At 34.2% G+C, this 17,826-nt stretch overlaps 1 protein-coding gene and 1 long non-coding RNA gene across 2 annotated transcripts; both read left to right on the top strand.

Annotated features, from left to right (window-relative positions):
* The first annotated feature begins 2,972 nt into the window (after positions 1 to 2,972).
* On the top strand, positions 2,973 to 4,485 carry LOC146914142 (UDP-glycosyltransferase 1-like). Its single transcript, XM_085717065.1, has one exon. It carries the CDS (start codon positions 3,033 to 3,035, stop codon positions 4,473 to 4,475), a length of 1,443 nt encoding a protein of 480 aa, XP_085573191.1. The 5' UTR covers positions 2,973 to 3,032; the 3' UTR covers positions 4,476 to 4,485.
* A 10,293-nt stretch (positions 4,486 to 14,778) lies between these two features.
* On the top strand, positions 14,779 to 17,448 carry LOC146914143 (uncharacterized). Its single transcript, XR_015016465.1, has 3 exons — positions 14,779 to 15,036; positions 16,923 to 16,994; positions 17,120 to 17,448. It is a non-coding gene; the product is annotated as an uncharacterized LOC146914143 (long non-coding RNA).
* Positions 17,449 to 17,826: the final 378 nt, after the last annotated feature.

Here is a 17,826-nt window from a genome sequence, read left to right on the forward strand (position 1 = left end):
TCATATTTCCCTTATGTTAGGGGGTCACAAGAGCATATTTTCCTAAACATAGGGGGTCACTCTTGTCATTTTTTTTTCTTCATAAAATTGCAACTTTTTAAAACTTAAGGGGTTAAAAGTGCACTTTAACCTTTTTAATAAGTTGTTTTTTTATGAATTTTTTTATTTTGTTTTGTTAAAAAAAATAACAACAATGTTGACATTTTATAACATAAATGACTAAATTGGATAAATAAAAGATAAAAGACGAAAGTGTTACCTAATTATAACATAAAAGATAAAATCTAGACAAAAAAAATACAAAGAACGAAAGTGTTACCTAAAATTAAATTAAGGGACGAATTTTGTAATTTCACTTGTATTATAGAATGCCCATACCAATTGAGATAAGTTCACGGGAACTTTTTTTTTTTGGTCAAGTAGCCTAGTGATTAGAGCTCACACAATTAAATTATGGAGAAATGGAGTGTCCGGGGTTCCCCGACCTTTGCATATAATATGCAATATCTCTACCAACTGAGCTAAGCTTACGGGGATATCCAATTTAATTTTTAATAGTGATAGTAATACAGAGACGCAAATTTTTTTAATAGATAATTTATTAAATACTTTTGACTTTAATGAATATTCTAGTATAAATTTTTTGACTAAGAAGCAAAATTCCTTATGCCATTAACATATAGTGACATGGATTTTATATAATATATACTCTATAATGGAAGCTTCTGCACATTATTGATTCTTGTTCACTTTATTAAATAGTCATCATCATGATTCTTATTAGTTTTTTCTTAGATGAGGTTTTTATTTCTGCATCAGGACCATTCATATTTTGTGGTTGAGTTGAAATCATTATATTTTGAGCCCAATTTCCATTAGTATTGGTCCGAATAACCTGGATAACATTCTCAGTGTTATTATTACCATTAAGAATATTATTAATTTCATTCAAAGTTATATTCACATTGGACGCTTTGTTGCTATTTCAACAAGGGAAATGATAGATCAAGAAAATTTTGAGACAGTGTATTTGTTAACACCTTTCTTTAATTACATACCATTACCTCCTTTAATTTTCGGTAAAGAACAAATTTAATTGGTTGAGACCTTTTCTTAATCAATTCTTGATAAAAATTCTCTAGATAAATAAAAATGCTCTTTCAACAATATTCACAACTTTTGAGTTCAGGGGTGGCCCTGAGGGCGGGCTTGAGGGGCGGCGGCCCAGGGTACCATTCTATCGATGGGCGCCAATTTTTTTTTTTTTTTTTAGGAAGGAAATAATTAATATTTTTATTTAGTAGTTAGTAATATATATATATATATATATATATATATATATATATATATATATATTTAATTCGCTTTGATTAATTCTATTGAAAAAATATTGTTAGATAACTTTGATTATAAATGAATATTTTCCAACAAAAAATATAAGAAGAAAAATATTTGAATGATTAAAAAGGCACAATTTATAGTTTCGTTCAGGGCACTAAAAATCTTAGGGCCGACCTTGTTTGAGTTCACCTCCCTATGCTCTTGCCTCAACGATTTTCTTCTGATCTTATTCTTAAAATCATCAATATTCACTTGATCTATATTGATCTTCTGATAAATAATATTAGTTGATTTAATTTTTTTTTTAAGGAAATATTAGTTGATTTATAGTTATTACAAATTTTTAAAAGATATTACATTCTTTTTATTAAATATTGAATATTGGTTCAAAGAGCAACAATAACAAGACACCTTGATTTTGCACATGAAATGTAGAAATCCATGATATCACAAAACTTTTTTTGACAGCATAATAATATAACAAAACATGATAATATAAAATAAATGTTTAGATCCAGGTACCAGGAACATGATGATGCTATATGTTATGCAGCACCGGTCGACTCATACAAACACATACATGACAACTCTGAAGTTCGTATACTTCAAAATAGATAACGTACTGGTATTTGATATGTATCATGTACTGATACCTGTCCGATACGCCTCGATACATATCAAAAAAGTATCTGAAGATTAAATTTTATTTTATTTTACAAAAATTGTATGATAATTTTCAGATACATCATAGATACGCAAGGGACAAATGTTAGAAATACACGTGGGATACGTGATGTTTTTATTATTTTTGGGATATATGTAATGGACTAAATAATATTGTTCTCTTTTTGAGATGTATCATATATGTAATTGATTAATTGTCACTTTCCGTACTATCATATTACTTATATTTATATTTTTGGTGTTGTCCAGTGTCTGTTATGTGTTCTTTTGTTTGTTTTAGACGTTGCTATTCTTGATTGTCGTGCGAAAACAATTTCATTGATATGTCTTATCAATGTTCTATGTCTGTTTGGTTTTGCGCATATATTTTTTTTTTTGCTTTTGAGTTTTAGTCTATAGTTTGTATTTTGAGTTTAAATATGTAGTTTAAATTTAATTTTTTTTATCAAAGTATTCTGCCCTTATCGTATCTTGAATTTTAAAATTATCCAATATCAACATATCTGTGTCGTATTGTATCCGTATCGTATCGGGTATTTGGGCTTCATAGCATGACTGTGTCAAATAAGTTACCTCGACAACTCCACAGGACGACAACCACTTCGAGACCTAATGAACAACCTTTCATAGAAAGATCATTTTAGTTTTTTTTATGATTTCTTGTCTGTTTTGGTTCTCATGTCAATATCCACATTATCTTCTATATTTTTTATTGTTCCATAATTTAATGGAAAACAGTTGTTCAAATAAGATGCCTTGGAAAATTAGGGTTCTAAATATTATTTTGTTGTTAGAGATATGCCAACTTATATCAAAAACAAAGACAAGGGTGTATTCATATCAAATATCTCAATATTAAATATTAAAAGCCATCACGTAATTATCAATTATTTGGACAATACTGCATTACAGTGTCCTTAAATAGAACAAGCAAAGAAGAAATTCTCAAACACATAGCAAACCTACTATAACCTTCTCTTCATTTCCAATTTCTCATAATCATCAAAATGAAGGATACTTTAGTTCTTTACCCAGCCCTAGGAAAAGGACACCTAAACTCTATGATTGAGTTAGGTAAACTCATATTAACACATAACCCTTCATATTCCATCACAATTCTTATCCTCACCCCACCAAATACCACCTTGCAACCACCACAAGAGATCCAAAAACTCACAACCACCTTTGGTTGTGAATCTTTTCCATCTATTACTTTCCATCACATTCCTCCTATTTCATTCCCAGTTACACTCCCACCTCACATAGTCCCACTTGAAGTTTGTGGTCGTAGCAACCACCATGTTAATCATGTTCTTCAATCCATTTCAAAAACCTCAAACCTTAAAGGTGTTATTTTGGATTTCATGAACTATAGCACAAACCAAATCACTTCAACTCTTGATATACCAACTTACTTTTTCTACACTTCAGGAGCTTCAACTCTTGCTATTTTTCTTCAACTTCCAACCATTCATCAAAGTACCACAAAATCACTTAAAGAGTTTCACATGTATCCTAGAATCCCTGGGCTACCATTGGTTCCTATAGTTGATATGCCAGATGAAGTTAAGGATCGTGAAAGTAAAAGTTACAAGGTTTTCTTAGATATGGCGACAAGTATGAAGGAAAGTGATGGAGTTATCATAAACACTTTCGATGCCATTGAAGGAAGAGCTGCAAAAGCTCTTAAAGCAGGGTTGTGTCTACCAGAAGGAACAACACCTCCATTGTTTTGTATTGGACCAATGATTTCACCTCCTTGTAAGGGTGAAGATGAAAGAGCGAGTTCGTGTTTGAGTTGGCTCGACTCGCAACCTTGTCAAAGTGTTGTGTTGTTGAGTTTTGGAAGCATGGGAAGATTTTCCAGGGCTCAGTTGAATGAGATAGCAATTGGATTGGAGAAAAGTGAGCAAAGATTCTTGTGGGTTGTTAGGAGTGAGCCAGACTCAGAAGAGTTGAGTTTGGATGAGTTGTTGCCAGAAGGGTTTTTGGAAAGAACAAAGGAAAAAGGAATGGTTGTGAGGAATTGGGCCCCACAAGTTGCGATATTGAGTCGCAACTCCGTGGGTGGATTTGTGACTCATTGTGGATGGAACTCCGTGTTGGAAGCTATTTGTGAAGGGGTGCCGATGATTGCATGGCCTTTGTTCGCAGAACAAAGGCTAAATAGATTGGTTATAGTCGAGGAAATGAAGGTGGCTTTGAAAGTGAACCAATCAGAAAATAGGTTTGTGAGTGGCACGGAGTTGGGTGAGAGAGTTAAGGAGTTGATGGAATCGGACCGTGGAAAGGAGATTAAAGAGAGGATTTTGAAAATGAAAATAAGTGCTAAGGAAGCAAGAGGAGGAGGTGGATCTTCTCTTGTTGATTTGAAGAAGTTGGGAGATTCATGGAGGGAGCATGCTTCTTGGAATAGTTTATCACCAAATACCCCTTTCCTTTTCCGTTGAAAATTAGAAATAGATCTTTGGAGGGAATAACATTTGAAAAGTGTGGTCTCGTAAGTGTAGCTCAGTTAGTAGCTACTAGGGATAATTTGTGCAGGGGCCGGGGTTCGAACCCCGGATTCTCCACTTCTCCCCGTATAATGTATGTGAATCTAGCCACTAAGATACTTGACAAAAAAAAAAATGAAAAGTGTGTCCATGTCAATAAAAAAAATTATAAAATGTGTAATATAAATTAAAATTAGTAGTATCTTTTTATGTCATGAAGAATGATGTTCATGCATCATATGTATGTGTCGTATCTTTTTTCTGAATTATTTTCAGATAAAAAAATATGTGTGGCTGCTTTTGTTTTATGACATAATAGTATGTCTGTCATAAGCTCATATGCCAATTTTAATTTTTAATCACCTTATAATCAATAGATTTTGAGGCAAGAGATGCTATATATATATATATATATATATATATATATATATATATATATATATATATATATATATATATATATATATATATATATATATATATATATATATATATATAAGCACAACTATATTAAAACAAATGAGTATAAGACGTAACGACACTTATGTCATATCATTAACAAAGGCTTCCTTAATACGATCATCCAACGAAAAATATTTAGTTCTACACAAAGGACAAAGCTATAAATGTATTTTCAATGAGATTAAACAAGTATAGCTACCAAAAATACGATGAAAATATCGGTTATTATTTCCGTCGCTAAACAAATTAACAACCGATTTTTATATTTTATCGATCGAAATTTCGGTTGTTAAAGAAGAAGATTATAATAGTATCAATATTTTTTAGACAACTTGCATTTATAAAACAACTAGCATATATAAAACAAATACGATCTTTCATAACCGAAATATGAGATATCTTCTAAGGGCTTACCGATACTTTCTAACACCAAATCCAGTTCAATTTCTTGTCTTTACCTTAGAAAAAAAAAGAGAGAGATGATACCCTTTTGTTGGTGTTAATAGAGAAAAAGAGTCCTAGTAATTTGAATTTAGATGAAGAGATTAATAAAGTCCAATAACAACTTTTTTTTATTAAGGAATCAAACTAATATTCAAAGTGATTCGTTATTTGATGAAGCACGTTAATTTACTTAAGTCCAATCGCTTAATTATTAATTTTAAAGTTTATATTACTGCCACTTGAAAAAATATTTTGGTACCAAACAATAGAGTATAGGGTGGTAGCTTATCTCATCCGTGCTCAAAGTCACCGGGTGGCTCAATCACAGTTTGAAGAGTGTACTTAGTTAATAATACCAGCATAGTTAAAATTGATTTTTTAGGTAAATAAATCACGATAACTCCAACATATTTATTATTATATAATATTAATAACCGACCAAAACATAAAAAAAAAAATGGGAATTCATAGTACTTATCAACCATACCAGAAATAGGCTGGTAATCCTACAGAAGTGACAAGTAAAGTAATTAATAAATCATAGAATGTAGGGTTAAATATGGAGCAAATAGTCACTTTAGTCCCTGACTCTGCATCTCGTTGACAAAGGTCCCTAATGCCAGGGACTAAAGTGATAACGAAAGTGCAGAGTCATAGACTTCTTTGTATTTAATCCTAAGTCAAGGACCTTTGTGACAGCGAGGTGCAGAGTCGTGGATTAAAGTGACCATTTGCTCGTAAAATATGTTTTTTGTCCCTATAAATATACAAACATTTCGTTTTAGTCCCTTTAAAAAATTTCTTCAACTTTTAGTCCCTATGAATTTTTCAATCATTACTTTTGGTCTCTATTTTTAAGTCAATTTTTTTTTACTGATAATGTGCATAAATGTGTAGAATATTGTATAAATCACTCAAAAAAAAAAAGAATTTTTTAACAAAACATAAATTAAATGTGAATTTTTAACCGCAAAAAATATTAAAATTCATATTTAATTCATGTTTTGTTAAAAAAAAAACTATCATTTTTATAGAGATTCCTATAATATTATAAATTTTTGGGTTAATTATGTTTTTGGTCCCTACAAAATTGCAACCTTGTAAGTTTAGTCCTTACTTAATTATAATAGCATTATTAATCTCTACAAAAAAAAATTTACTTATAATTTTAGTCCCTGCTAAAATAAATTTTGTTTAATTATCCTTAAACTCTTAAATTTTTTAACAATTCTTTTTATACAAGTTTAGAACACTATGAACGGTTCATTTACTAAAATCTATAATTTTTTAACATGAAATAAATTAAATATGAATTTTTTTAAACGAAAAAAGTTTAAGATATAAGTAACAAAAATATGGACGTAGAAATCAAATTTTTGCGATATTTTTTTGGGAGGACCTTTTAATAACGTTCTTAACACGCCTGTAAAAAAATTGTTGAAAAACTTAAGAGTTTAAGCATAAATTAAACAAATTTGGATTGAGTAAGGACTAATATTGAGTGCAGAATTTTTTTGTAGGGATTAAAAATACTATTAAAATTAAGCAAGGACTAAACTTACAAGGTCGCCATTTTGTAGGGGCCAAAAAATAATTAACCCTAAATTTTTCTGTAAAATTTTATTCGAAAATATGAATTCTACGTTTATAATATTATAAATATGAATTCTACGTTTATAATATTATAAATTTTTCTGTAAAATTTTATTCAAAAATATGAATTTTACGTATGAGTTTATTTTAAATGAGAGACCAAAAGTGAAGAAGAAAAACTTTTGGAAGACTAAAAATTGAAAAAAAATTTAGACGAATTAAAACGAAAAGTTGACATATTTATAGAGATAAAAACATATTTAACCCTAAATTGCCCTATTAGCTGACAATAGTAGAAAGCCACTAGGTAGATAGATGTTGAAAAAGGATGAACTACAATATAATGGAAGTGGGTGTGGGTGTTCTTGATCAAATAACAAGTTGACTTGAGTGGTACAACTACAAGCACTAAGAAGCAACAAGGGGACCATATGGTGTTCACACTTATGATGAGGAGAAAAATTGGATGTATAATTTGGTGTTAATAGTATGTGTGGACAAAAAAGAGGTCATGATGTGTTGGTCTATTGGCAACAAACAATTTAAGAGCTATAATAATTAAATAAGTGGATTCAAATGATTAATAAACTCTATCAAAAGATAAATTATTTAAAAAAAATTGAGTTTGATTTTTTGGTTGAATATTTATTGATAAAAGCTTATTTATCTTCCAATCAAAATTCAGATTAATAGGGTTCATTTCTGTTAAGAACTAGAGGGAATAAAAGAAAGAAAGAAAGCTAATAATTGTCTGGTTTTGTGTTTTATTACCGATGCATTGCTTTTGTTCATTCTTTGTTTTTACTGCAAAGACGTTGGCCTGAGAATAATTGGATGTAATATTTCCTGCTTTTTTTTTAACATGTCGGTAAAGAGACATACATTAAGATAACTCCTAAACACCTGTTTACAAATGAATTCTGCGATCATTACTCAACCCAAATTTTGTTAAATTTTTTTATCGTTACCGTGATAAGTTTTACCGTTGTTTAATAGTGATTAATCTCTATTGAGGAATCTATTAAGCATACAATGCATGTTCTTTAGTTTCAAATAACGGATAAAAAAGCAACGGCTGTTGGGCTCGACGGACTTATCGCAAGTGTAAATTAAATATTACTTCACTATTCACGTAAATTATTATTCACGTAAATAATACTGCAGCGGTAGCAATAAAATGGAACACCAAGATTTAACGTGGAAAACCTTCTAATACCGAAGGAAAAACCACGGGGCAAACTCCGAAAAATATTCCACTATATTTAAGAATATTACAATATTCTCTCCACTCTCTTACACACCCAAGAGATACAATATAGTGATTCCTGTGAGACTCACTCCTATTCTAATGCTATTATTTTATAGCACCTAGGAGTTATAGAGATGATACCCACCCGGTGTATTTTTCCCACACTCTCTGGATTTACTCAACACTCTATTTTTCCTCTCACACACTCCTACACACAACACACAGCAGAAGCTTTTATTTCACTTCTACTCTTTTATTCCGTGTTGTTATTCTAATACCTTCCTTCAATTCAAGTCCCTCTATTTATAGGGGAGAATGAACTGAACAAACAAACCTGCTGCACAATTGTTAATTTTGGACGGCACCGAAAGGAAGTTTGAAAACTTAAACAATTGGCACCAAAATTGCTTTGCACCGAAAGTAATAGAAAATTGTTATGGAGTTGTTGAAAAGCTTCTTTGGCTGGATAAGTTGCCACCCACCACGGGTGGGTCCCATCAATTCTCCCCCTCCAGCCAAAGGGAGATATCCTCGCAATTCATTTACTTGCGATCCATGCCGATCAACTCGGCACAAAGTTGAAGCTTTTCACGTGCTACAACTTTCGTCAACATATCCGCAGGATTTTTATCAGTGTGAATTTTTTCCAACATAAATTGTTGTTCTTCCGCTGCTTGACGCAACCAATGATATCTGACATCAATATGCTTTGTACGAGAGTGGTACATCGCATTCTTGCTCAAATCCAAAGCGCTTTGACTATCGCAATGGATAACGTACTTTTCCTGCTTCATTCCCAATTGATCAAGAAATCTTTTTAGCCAAAGCATTTCTTTCCCTGCTTCAGCCATGGCAATATATTCCGCCTCTGTTGTTGATAAGGCAACACATTTTTGCAATTTAGATTGCCATGATACAGCTCCCCCTGAGAAAGTAAACACCATTCCTGAAGTAGACTTTCTACCATCCAGGTCACCTGCCATATCAGCATCTGTGTAGCCTTTCAAAATCGATTCTGATCCTCCAAAGCATAAGCACTTATCAGAGCTTCCTTTCAGATACCTCAAGATCCACTTCACAGCTTCCCAATGTTCTTTACCAGGATTGGAAAGAAACCTGCTAACAACTCCAACTGCATGAGCAATGTCTGGCCTAGTGCAAACCATTGCATACATCAAACTCCCAACTGCTGAGGAGTAAGGTATTGCAGCCATAGCTTCTTTTTCATCTTGACTAGTAGGACAACTCACTCTGCTGAGTTTAAAGTGATTGGCTAAAGGCGTGCTCACTGGTTTAGCACCCTTCATGTTGAATCTTTCTAGAACCCGTTCCACATACTGTTGTTGTGACAACCATAGCTTCCTAGCTTTCCGGTCTCGCAAAATCTTCATACCTAGAATTTGCTTTGCAGGGCCTAGATTTTTCATGTCAAATGATTTTGACAATTCCTTCTTCAAGTCACCAATCATTTCCTTATCTTGTCCCACTATCAACATATCATCTACATATAACAGAAGAATGATGAATTTGTCACCTCGAAATGTTTTGACATATACACAATGGTCTGCATCTGTCTTGGTATATTCATGACTCATCATGAAAGAGTCAAATTTCTTATACCATTGTCTTGGAGCTTGTTTCAATCCATACAAGCTCTTCTTCAGTTTGCATACCAAGTGCTCCTTTCGAGTCTTCTCAAATCCTTCTGGTTGAACCATGTAGATTTCTTCATCTAAATCTCCATGAAGAAATGCAGTCTTTACGTCCATTTGTTCAAGCTCCAAATCCAAGCTAGCAACCAATCCAAGTATAACTCGAATTGAACTCATCTTAACAACTGGAGAAAAGATTTCATCAAAATCTATTCCTCGCTTTTGTCCAAAGCCTTTAACAACTAAGCGAGCCTTGTACTTCAGTAGCTTGTCACCATCTTTCTTGAGCTTGAACACCCACTTGTTCTTCAGGGCTTTTCTGCCTTCAGGAAGTTTCACAAGTTCATAAGTATCATTTTTCTGCAAGGAATCCATCTCTTCTTGCATTGCCTTCATCCATTGGATCTTATCCTTATGAGTTTGAACTTCATCGAAACTTTCCGGCTCCCCCTCATCTGTGATACAGATGTACTCCGAACTAGGGTACCTGGTAGATGGTTGACGACCTCTGCTTGATCTTCTGAGCTGAGATGTTGGGGATTGCTCTCCATCCTGAACATCTTCATCATCACTACCATCTTCAATTACTGGCTCACCATCAACCCTAGGGTCTTCATCAAGATCTCCCCCTTCTGTGGCAACTCTTACAGGAGGAGTGATCGGTGTAAGATCAACCTTACCATCACATTTTGGTGTTTCTGGAATAGCAAAATCTGACATAGTTTCTTGCTCATGAAACACTACGTCTCTGCTTCTAATTATTTTCCTCTTTTCTGGATCCCATAACCTGTAGCCAAATTCCTCATCTCCATAGCCCACAAATATGCAAGGAATGGCTTTATCATCAAGTTTTCGTCTATGCTCCTTATTTACATGAGCAAAGGCTTTGCATCCAAACACCTTCAGATGAGAGTAACTTATATCATGTCCGGACCATACTCTCTCAGGAATGTCAAAGCCCAAAGGAACAGAAGGAGATCTGTTAATCAGGTAGCATGTGGTTTGAACAGCTTCACCCCAAAATGGCTTAGGCAGCTTAGCCATTTTCAGCATGCATCTAACTTTCTCCATAATGGTTCTGTTGATTCTTTCAGCTACACCATTATGTTGTGGGGTGCCAGGAACCGTCTTCTCATGCCTGATGCCGTGCTCAGAACAATATCTTTTAAATTCATGGGAAGTATATTCACTCCCATTATCTGAACGAAGACACTTCAAAGATTTACCAGTCGATCTTTCCACCATCGCATGAAACCTTTTGAAGTACTGAAACACCTGATCCTTGCTTTTAAGGAAGTACACCCACACCTTTCTGGAAGCATCATCAATAAACGTCACAAAATATCTGCTACCACCAAGAGTCTCCACTTCCATGGGTCCACACACATCAGAATACACCATATCCAGTATATTATCTTTCAGTTTCGAAGTTCTACTGAAAGATACTCTATGTAGCTTGCCAAATAAACAATAATCACAAGGATTCAACTTAGCACCTTTGTCAGACGGAATGAGGGACTTCCTTGACAAAATTTGCAATCCTTTTTCACTTAGATGAGCCAGCCTTTTATGCCACAAATCTGGCAAAGCAACATTCTCGACCGCATTCAAGCCATCTTTGATCAGCTTGACTTGAGTTTTGTACAGCGTCGAATACACGGCGCCTCTAGCAGCAATCAACGATCCTTTGGTAAGTTTCCACTTTCCATCACCAAAGTTGTTTTGAAATCCGGCTAAATCAAGAGCATGGACAGAGATTAGATTTAGACGCAAATCCGGCACATGTCACACGTCCTTCAGTGTTAGTGTGAAACCGGTATTGGTTTGAACACACACATCACCAATTCCAACAATATCTGCAACGCTATTATTGCCCATCTTCACTTTGCCAAAGTCTCCTACTTTGTACATCGTAAAAAATTCTTTGTTGGAAGTGGCATGATAAGAAGCTGCTGAGTCAACGACCCATTCAACACATGAATCTGCAACATGACATTCTTCTTCTTCAACAGAAAGCAACACCACTTCCCCATCAACTACTGGGTTTGTGGTATTTTCATCTTCATCTGATCTTTGATTCCTCCGGCCCTTCTTTTCTTTGTTCTTCCAAGACTTGCAATTTCTTTTGATGTGACCTTCTTCGCCGCAGTGAAAACACTTGAACTTTCTTGGAGGTTGGGATTGTGATCTGTCTTTGGATTTGTTGGATCTCCCCCTGCTCTTACTTCTGCCTCTGTTCTCCGTGACAAGGGCTTGAGAGCTACTTGATCCCATGTCTTTTCTTCTTGTTTCTTCATTGAACATACTATCTTTCACCTGGGACAAAGTGAGCGCTCCATCTGGAGCAGAGTTGCTTAATGACACCACCAAAGTTTCCCAACTTTCCGGCAAAGAACTCAAAAGTAATAGTGCTTGTAGTTCATCATCCAGCACCAGCTTCATGGCAACCAATTGGTTTACCAAGTCTTGAAAATCACTCAAGTGCTCGGCAACTGATCTTCCCTCCCGATACTTTAAATTCACCAACTTTCTGATAGCGAAAGTTTTGTTTTGTGCGGTCTTTCTTTGATACATCTTTTCGATGTTCTTCCACAGAGTCTGGGCATTTGTCTCTGTGGCCACATGGTGGAATACACTAAGATCCACCCACTGCCTGATCAGACTGACAGCCTTCCGATGAGACTTTTTCCAGTCTTCATCCGTCACCTTATCTGGCTTCGTGTCTCCCTTTTCTACAGGATCATACATATCCTTGTAGTAAAGTATATCCTCCATTTTTGGCTTCCAAATGGAGTAGTTTGTAGAAGTGAGTTTAATCATCGTACCAGTGTTACCAGTGTTCTCCTCCATTTAATTTACACTATAAGCTCGAGCTCCAACCGGAGCTCTGATACCACTTGTTGGGCTCGACGGACTTATCGCAAGTGTAAATTAAATATTACTTCACTATTCACGTAAATTATTATTCACGTAAATAATACTGCAGCGGTAGCAATAAAATGGAACACCAAGATTTAACGTGGAAAACCTTCTAATACCGAAGGAAAAACCACGGGGCAAACTCCGAAAAATATTCCACTATATTTAAGAATATTACAATATTCTCTCCACTCTCTTACACACCCAAGAGATACAATATAGTGATTCCTGTGAGACTCACTCCTATTCTAATGCTATTATTTTATAGCACCTAGGAGTTATAGAGATGATACCCACCCGGTGTATTTTTCCCACACTCTCTGGATTTACTCAACACTCTATTTTTCCTCTCACACACTCCTACACACAACACACAGCAGAAGCTTTTATTTCACTTCTACTCTTTTATTCCGTGTTGTTATTCTAATACCTTCCTTCAATTCAAGTCCCTCTATTTATAGGGGAGAATGAACTGAACAAACAAACCTGCTGCACAATTGTTAATTTTGGACGGCACCGAAAGGAAGTTTGAAAACTTAAACAATTGGCACCAAAATTGCTTTGCACCGAAAGTAATAGAAAATTGTTATGGAGTTGTTGAAAAGCTTCTTTGGCTGGATAAGTTGCCACCCACCACGGGTGGGTCCCATCAACGGCAACACAAGCGTCGGTTGCAAAAGGAGACAAATCTTGTTCGGTTTTTTCAAAGTTTTTAAAAATATATCAAGTTTTAAGGTTGTATAGGGAAGAAGGAGGACTTGCGTAATCATAAGTATTTAAAGACATTATTTAAAAACTTACATAAACTAAATATTAGTTAATTATTTTTAATATATAATTTAATTATTTTCTTTTTCTACCTTTTCGCAAATGTATATGTTTCTAAATGAAGTGCTCAAATACATGTCATCAAGTAGTATTTTCCGTAGGTGTGATGCAAGATATTAATGTGGACAAACGTAGTTAATAGTTTTTAAATATATATTTGGACCATGCAGCCTAGCTAACACATGGATCTGCCCTGCATGGAGGATATGTGGACCAAAATCATAGCAGACGATTACATAACCTAAATTGTTTTGTTGCCATATCATAATAAACTATAAGTTTTATGGTTATTATTGACAATATAAAAAATAGTTTTACATTGTGAGGTCGTGATCAAATTAATCATCCTATTTTCTGCACCGTCCAAAAGCATGTGCTTGCACATTAGGTTCCAATAAACAATCACAATCCAACATTAGACTAATTACTTTCTTCCATATTTTTCTAGACTGCCCAAAAGCCTGGGTTGCAACTGCACGGTTCAAACCACAAAATTGTACCTGCCTCCGTGATTGTCATATTCTGTAACGTTCGACAGTTACAGATCTCTTCGTCCGTAACCGTCGACTAAAACTATGAACGTCTTTACAAAAGATATGACGCTGAGATGAAGTAGCTTAAAGAGGGAAAATGGAGTGAGAAGGAAAGCTTAACTATCTCAACGGAGGAGGGAAAATGAAAAATTCATTAAAGAAAAAAATAAGAATAACAGGGAAATGAAAATGTATTGTCGCGGGATTGGATTTCATGTTTCATTTGGGCTAAATGTCTTTTTGATCAATTTTTGATTAGATGCACTACCACAATTTTGGCTTTTAATAGCACAATATTAATAGCGTTTCTGGATAAATGCTATTAAAAATGCAAATTAGAGACCTGTTATAGCACTCTTCAGAAAGCGCTAAAAAAACCTTGTAAAAAACTGGGTTAAATAGCGCTTTTCTACAAGTGCTATTATTCTTGTTTGCACTAATAGCGCTTTTAGGAAAACGCTATTGTTGAAGGGGGTATAGATAGCGTTTACCTCAAACGCTATGTTTGGGCTTAATGAAAATTAAAAAAAGGCGGATACATTTTTCATTTCGAGCACATAACAAAAGTGTGAAAAAGAGGAGAAGTCACTCTCTCTCCACCGTCCAAAACTCAAAACTCAGTCTCTCTCAAAAATCTTCAAAGTCAGAAATCTTCCACCGTCCTTCACTCTCTTGGGTCAAAGTCAGATTCCTTCTCCCAAAACTGAAAACCAATTCTCCCAAAACCACTCGGTCACTCACCCACTCACTCTCTCAAGGTCACTCACTCACTCTCTCGAGGTCGGAAATCACTCACTCGGAATCGAAGTTCGAATCGAAAACGCTATCTGTGAAAGGTTAGATCTTCATTCTCTTGATCTTCTCTCTCTCTTTATTATGCATGAATTACATAACTTAGGGTTTTGAGTTCATTCCTGAAATTGAAAATGGAAAAAGTTTAATTTGTCGCTGCTGGCTTTGGTTCAGAATTGTACCTCATAAACCGATGGCTTTGGTTCAGAATTGTACCTCATAAAGCAAAAAATATTATTATCCTGTTTTTTATTGATGTACGTGTTTCAATTGTTGAACCAGTTCAATTGGTAAAACTGTTAGATTGGTATTCCTAGTCACAAACATAGAATTTTCCCATTATTATCCTAAACAAAGATGTAGTCAACTTGAACGCAGTTTCTAGCAAGAAAAAGTAACCGTAAAAAAACTTCTAGAAAGAAAAAGAGAAAATATAGTTGTTTGTTTTGGCAAATGAAAATTCAAAGAGTAGAGAGCTTATGTTGTATCTTTCAAATGCGAATAATTCATAAGACATATATACTTGGCTTTCCAAGTTGATATTTTAGACCAAGTAACAAACACGCATGGACCAGCTCCTAGTTAGTAAATAGTTGATGGGCTGGTTCATATATAGATATGTTAGGATTCAAAAAGGATATAAAGAAACAATTGTTCAACAAATATTTGCACAGCCAAGTATCAGAATCGATTCTCCAATTCAAAAAGGATATAAAGAAACATAGAATTTTGGAAAATTTGTTATCAATGTCCTTAAATTAACCTCCAAATTTGGAATGAGAATCCAAGACAAAGTGTTAGTGGAATTGTTAGGTGTGATGAACCAAAGTCTAATTTCCTTCTGTTTTGACTTTTTGGACTACTTGGTTATTGATTAAGCTCAACAATTACAATTTGGCTTATGATTTAATAATTTATTATAATAATGATTGTTTCCTGCTGCTAGTAACATTTGCTCCTTCTCACACTATATATATCCTCTCAGTCCTAACCATTTTTCATATCAAGTAAATAGTTGGATTGCTACAAGAAAACCTTAATTTGTGAGTGTTCATAAGTTGTTAGTCATGGTTAAACATTAACCTGCTATTACTTATTTAAAATTTCTAACTATTCATGACAATGACATGTTTGGTATGAGTTCACAGCTTATTTTTCTACATTATTCTTTCAATGAATGTTTTCTCCATTCAATTTGTGTTCATTGTGATTTTCAAAGATTTCATTTGGTTTTCTAATCTTGGCAATGTGATTCACCTTCATTGATGCTTGTTCATGGTGACCGAGCTTTGAATTTTGCTAAGGTTTTGTTTCAATTTGTTCTACTTTTTTTTTTGAACGATAGTGATATTGTGAGATTATTAAATTTGATAATTATGATGCTTGATTAAGGTGTTATTGTGTTGAGTATGAAGTGTTTGATGATTTTACTCAATGAAATTTGACTCTGTTTTGCAATTGTTTGCCTAATTTGACTTTGTCATTGTGATTAACAAAATGTAGCATTTGAGCTTCCCATGGCACAAAATTTATTATATATACTTAACACATTTAGCACAAATATAAGAAAAAACTTCAATAGCTCAGCAAACTATTTACACATAAATGATAGTATGCAGGTATATATGTAATGCATTATAGTATATGAATATAGAAGTTCTGTATTTGGAAATGTAACAGGACCAGAACATAGAGGTTCACCCTAACCCAAAATCAGTAGTGTCAAAAGACAATTTAGTCCAAGTTGTGATCAAAAGTGTGCCTGTTAAAGAAGGTCTAGCTCTTGTAACTTCAAAATAATCAATAGCAGATCTCATATAACTATCTGTAACCATATCAATTGCCTTGTGAACCAAGCCAACTGAAAATGAAAAAGGATTCTCCAATAGTTCATTTGCTTATTATAACAATTCATGTTAATTCTGGTTAGGTCGCTCACAACTGTACCACTGAATTATGTTCCTCGAGGAGGATTGGGCAACCTTTATGGTCGAGTATCTTAGTGAGTTTCATTTTCTTTTTCAACAATTTTCATTTGCGTTTTTTAATTGAGTTATTTTAAATCGTAATTGGTTGTGCTGGAAATTCTATGTTAATTAATTTTTCGTTTCATATTATATGACACAGGAGACTATATTGCTGAAAAACTTAGATTGGGTAAAATGCAACACTGATGGTGCTGCCAGCTCTGATAAAGCTGCTTGTGGAGCTTATTTTCTGACTCAGGTTTTTTAGGTGCCTTATTTACATTTCTGGTACAATGATTTGCCTCTCAGATTTTGGCAGAATTTGCTAGGAACAAGACTGGTTTCCCAAATTAGTACTTTTAATTTTGGAGGGTTTTGGTTTTATGTCCCCCCTCATCTTCATCTTTTTGTACTTTTATCTTTTTATGGAATGAATTCTGAAGATTGTAATGAGATTATCATTAATGTAATTTGCTATATTCATATTTCAGTATCTTATTATAGTGTTTAATTATAGCATTTTTTGTTACAAATTTTTTTAAAGTTCAAAGTCGAGGAGTCATGGGTGGACACGGTGTCCAGTGAAACTAGGGCTTTAGGAAATAGTAACCGGGTTCTAAAAAGGTTCCCAAGTTGCAACCTCTCCGACGTATATCACGGTGTCACGAGACAACACTCGCTCCATGATTATCCGTGGAAGGTCTAACTTGAGTGTAGTATCGCGTAACGACTAAAACTCGAGACAACACTCGGTTTAGCCTCCGCACTACGTCCTAGAAAATGGCCATGGATGGGTTTGGTTATCTACGGTTCATAGCGTCATAGAACAATTAGAAGTAAGGTGCTTAAACGTGACAACACGCGCCG

The sequence above is a fragment of the Medicago sativa genome, chromosome 6 (assembly GCF_051527215.1).
Source record: "Medicago sativa cultivar Bolivia chromosome 6, Bolivia_mono, whole genome shotgun sequence".
Taxonomy (NCBI): domain Eukaryota; kingdom Viridiplantae; phylum Streptophyta; class Magnoliopsida; order Fabales; family Fabaceae; genus Medicago; species Medicago sativa.

Coding starts and splice junctions, on each gene's coding strand:
- LOC146914142 (XM_085717065.1), top strand. CDS start 3,033: ATGAAGGATACTTTAGTTCTTTACCCAGCCCTAGGAAAAGGACACCTA.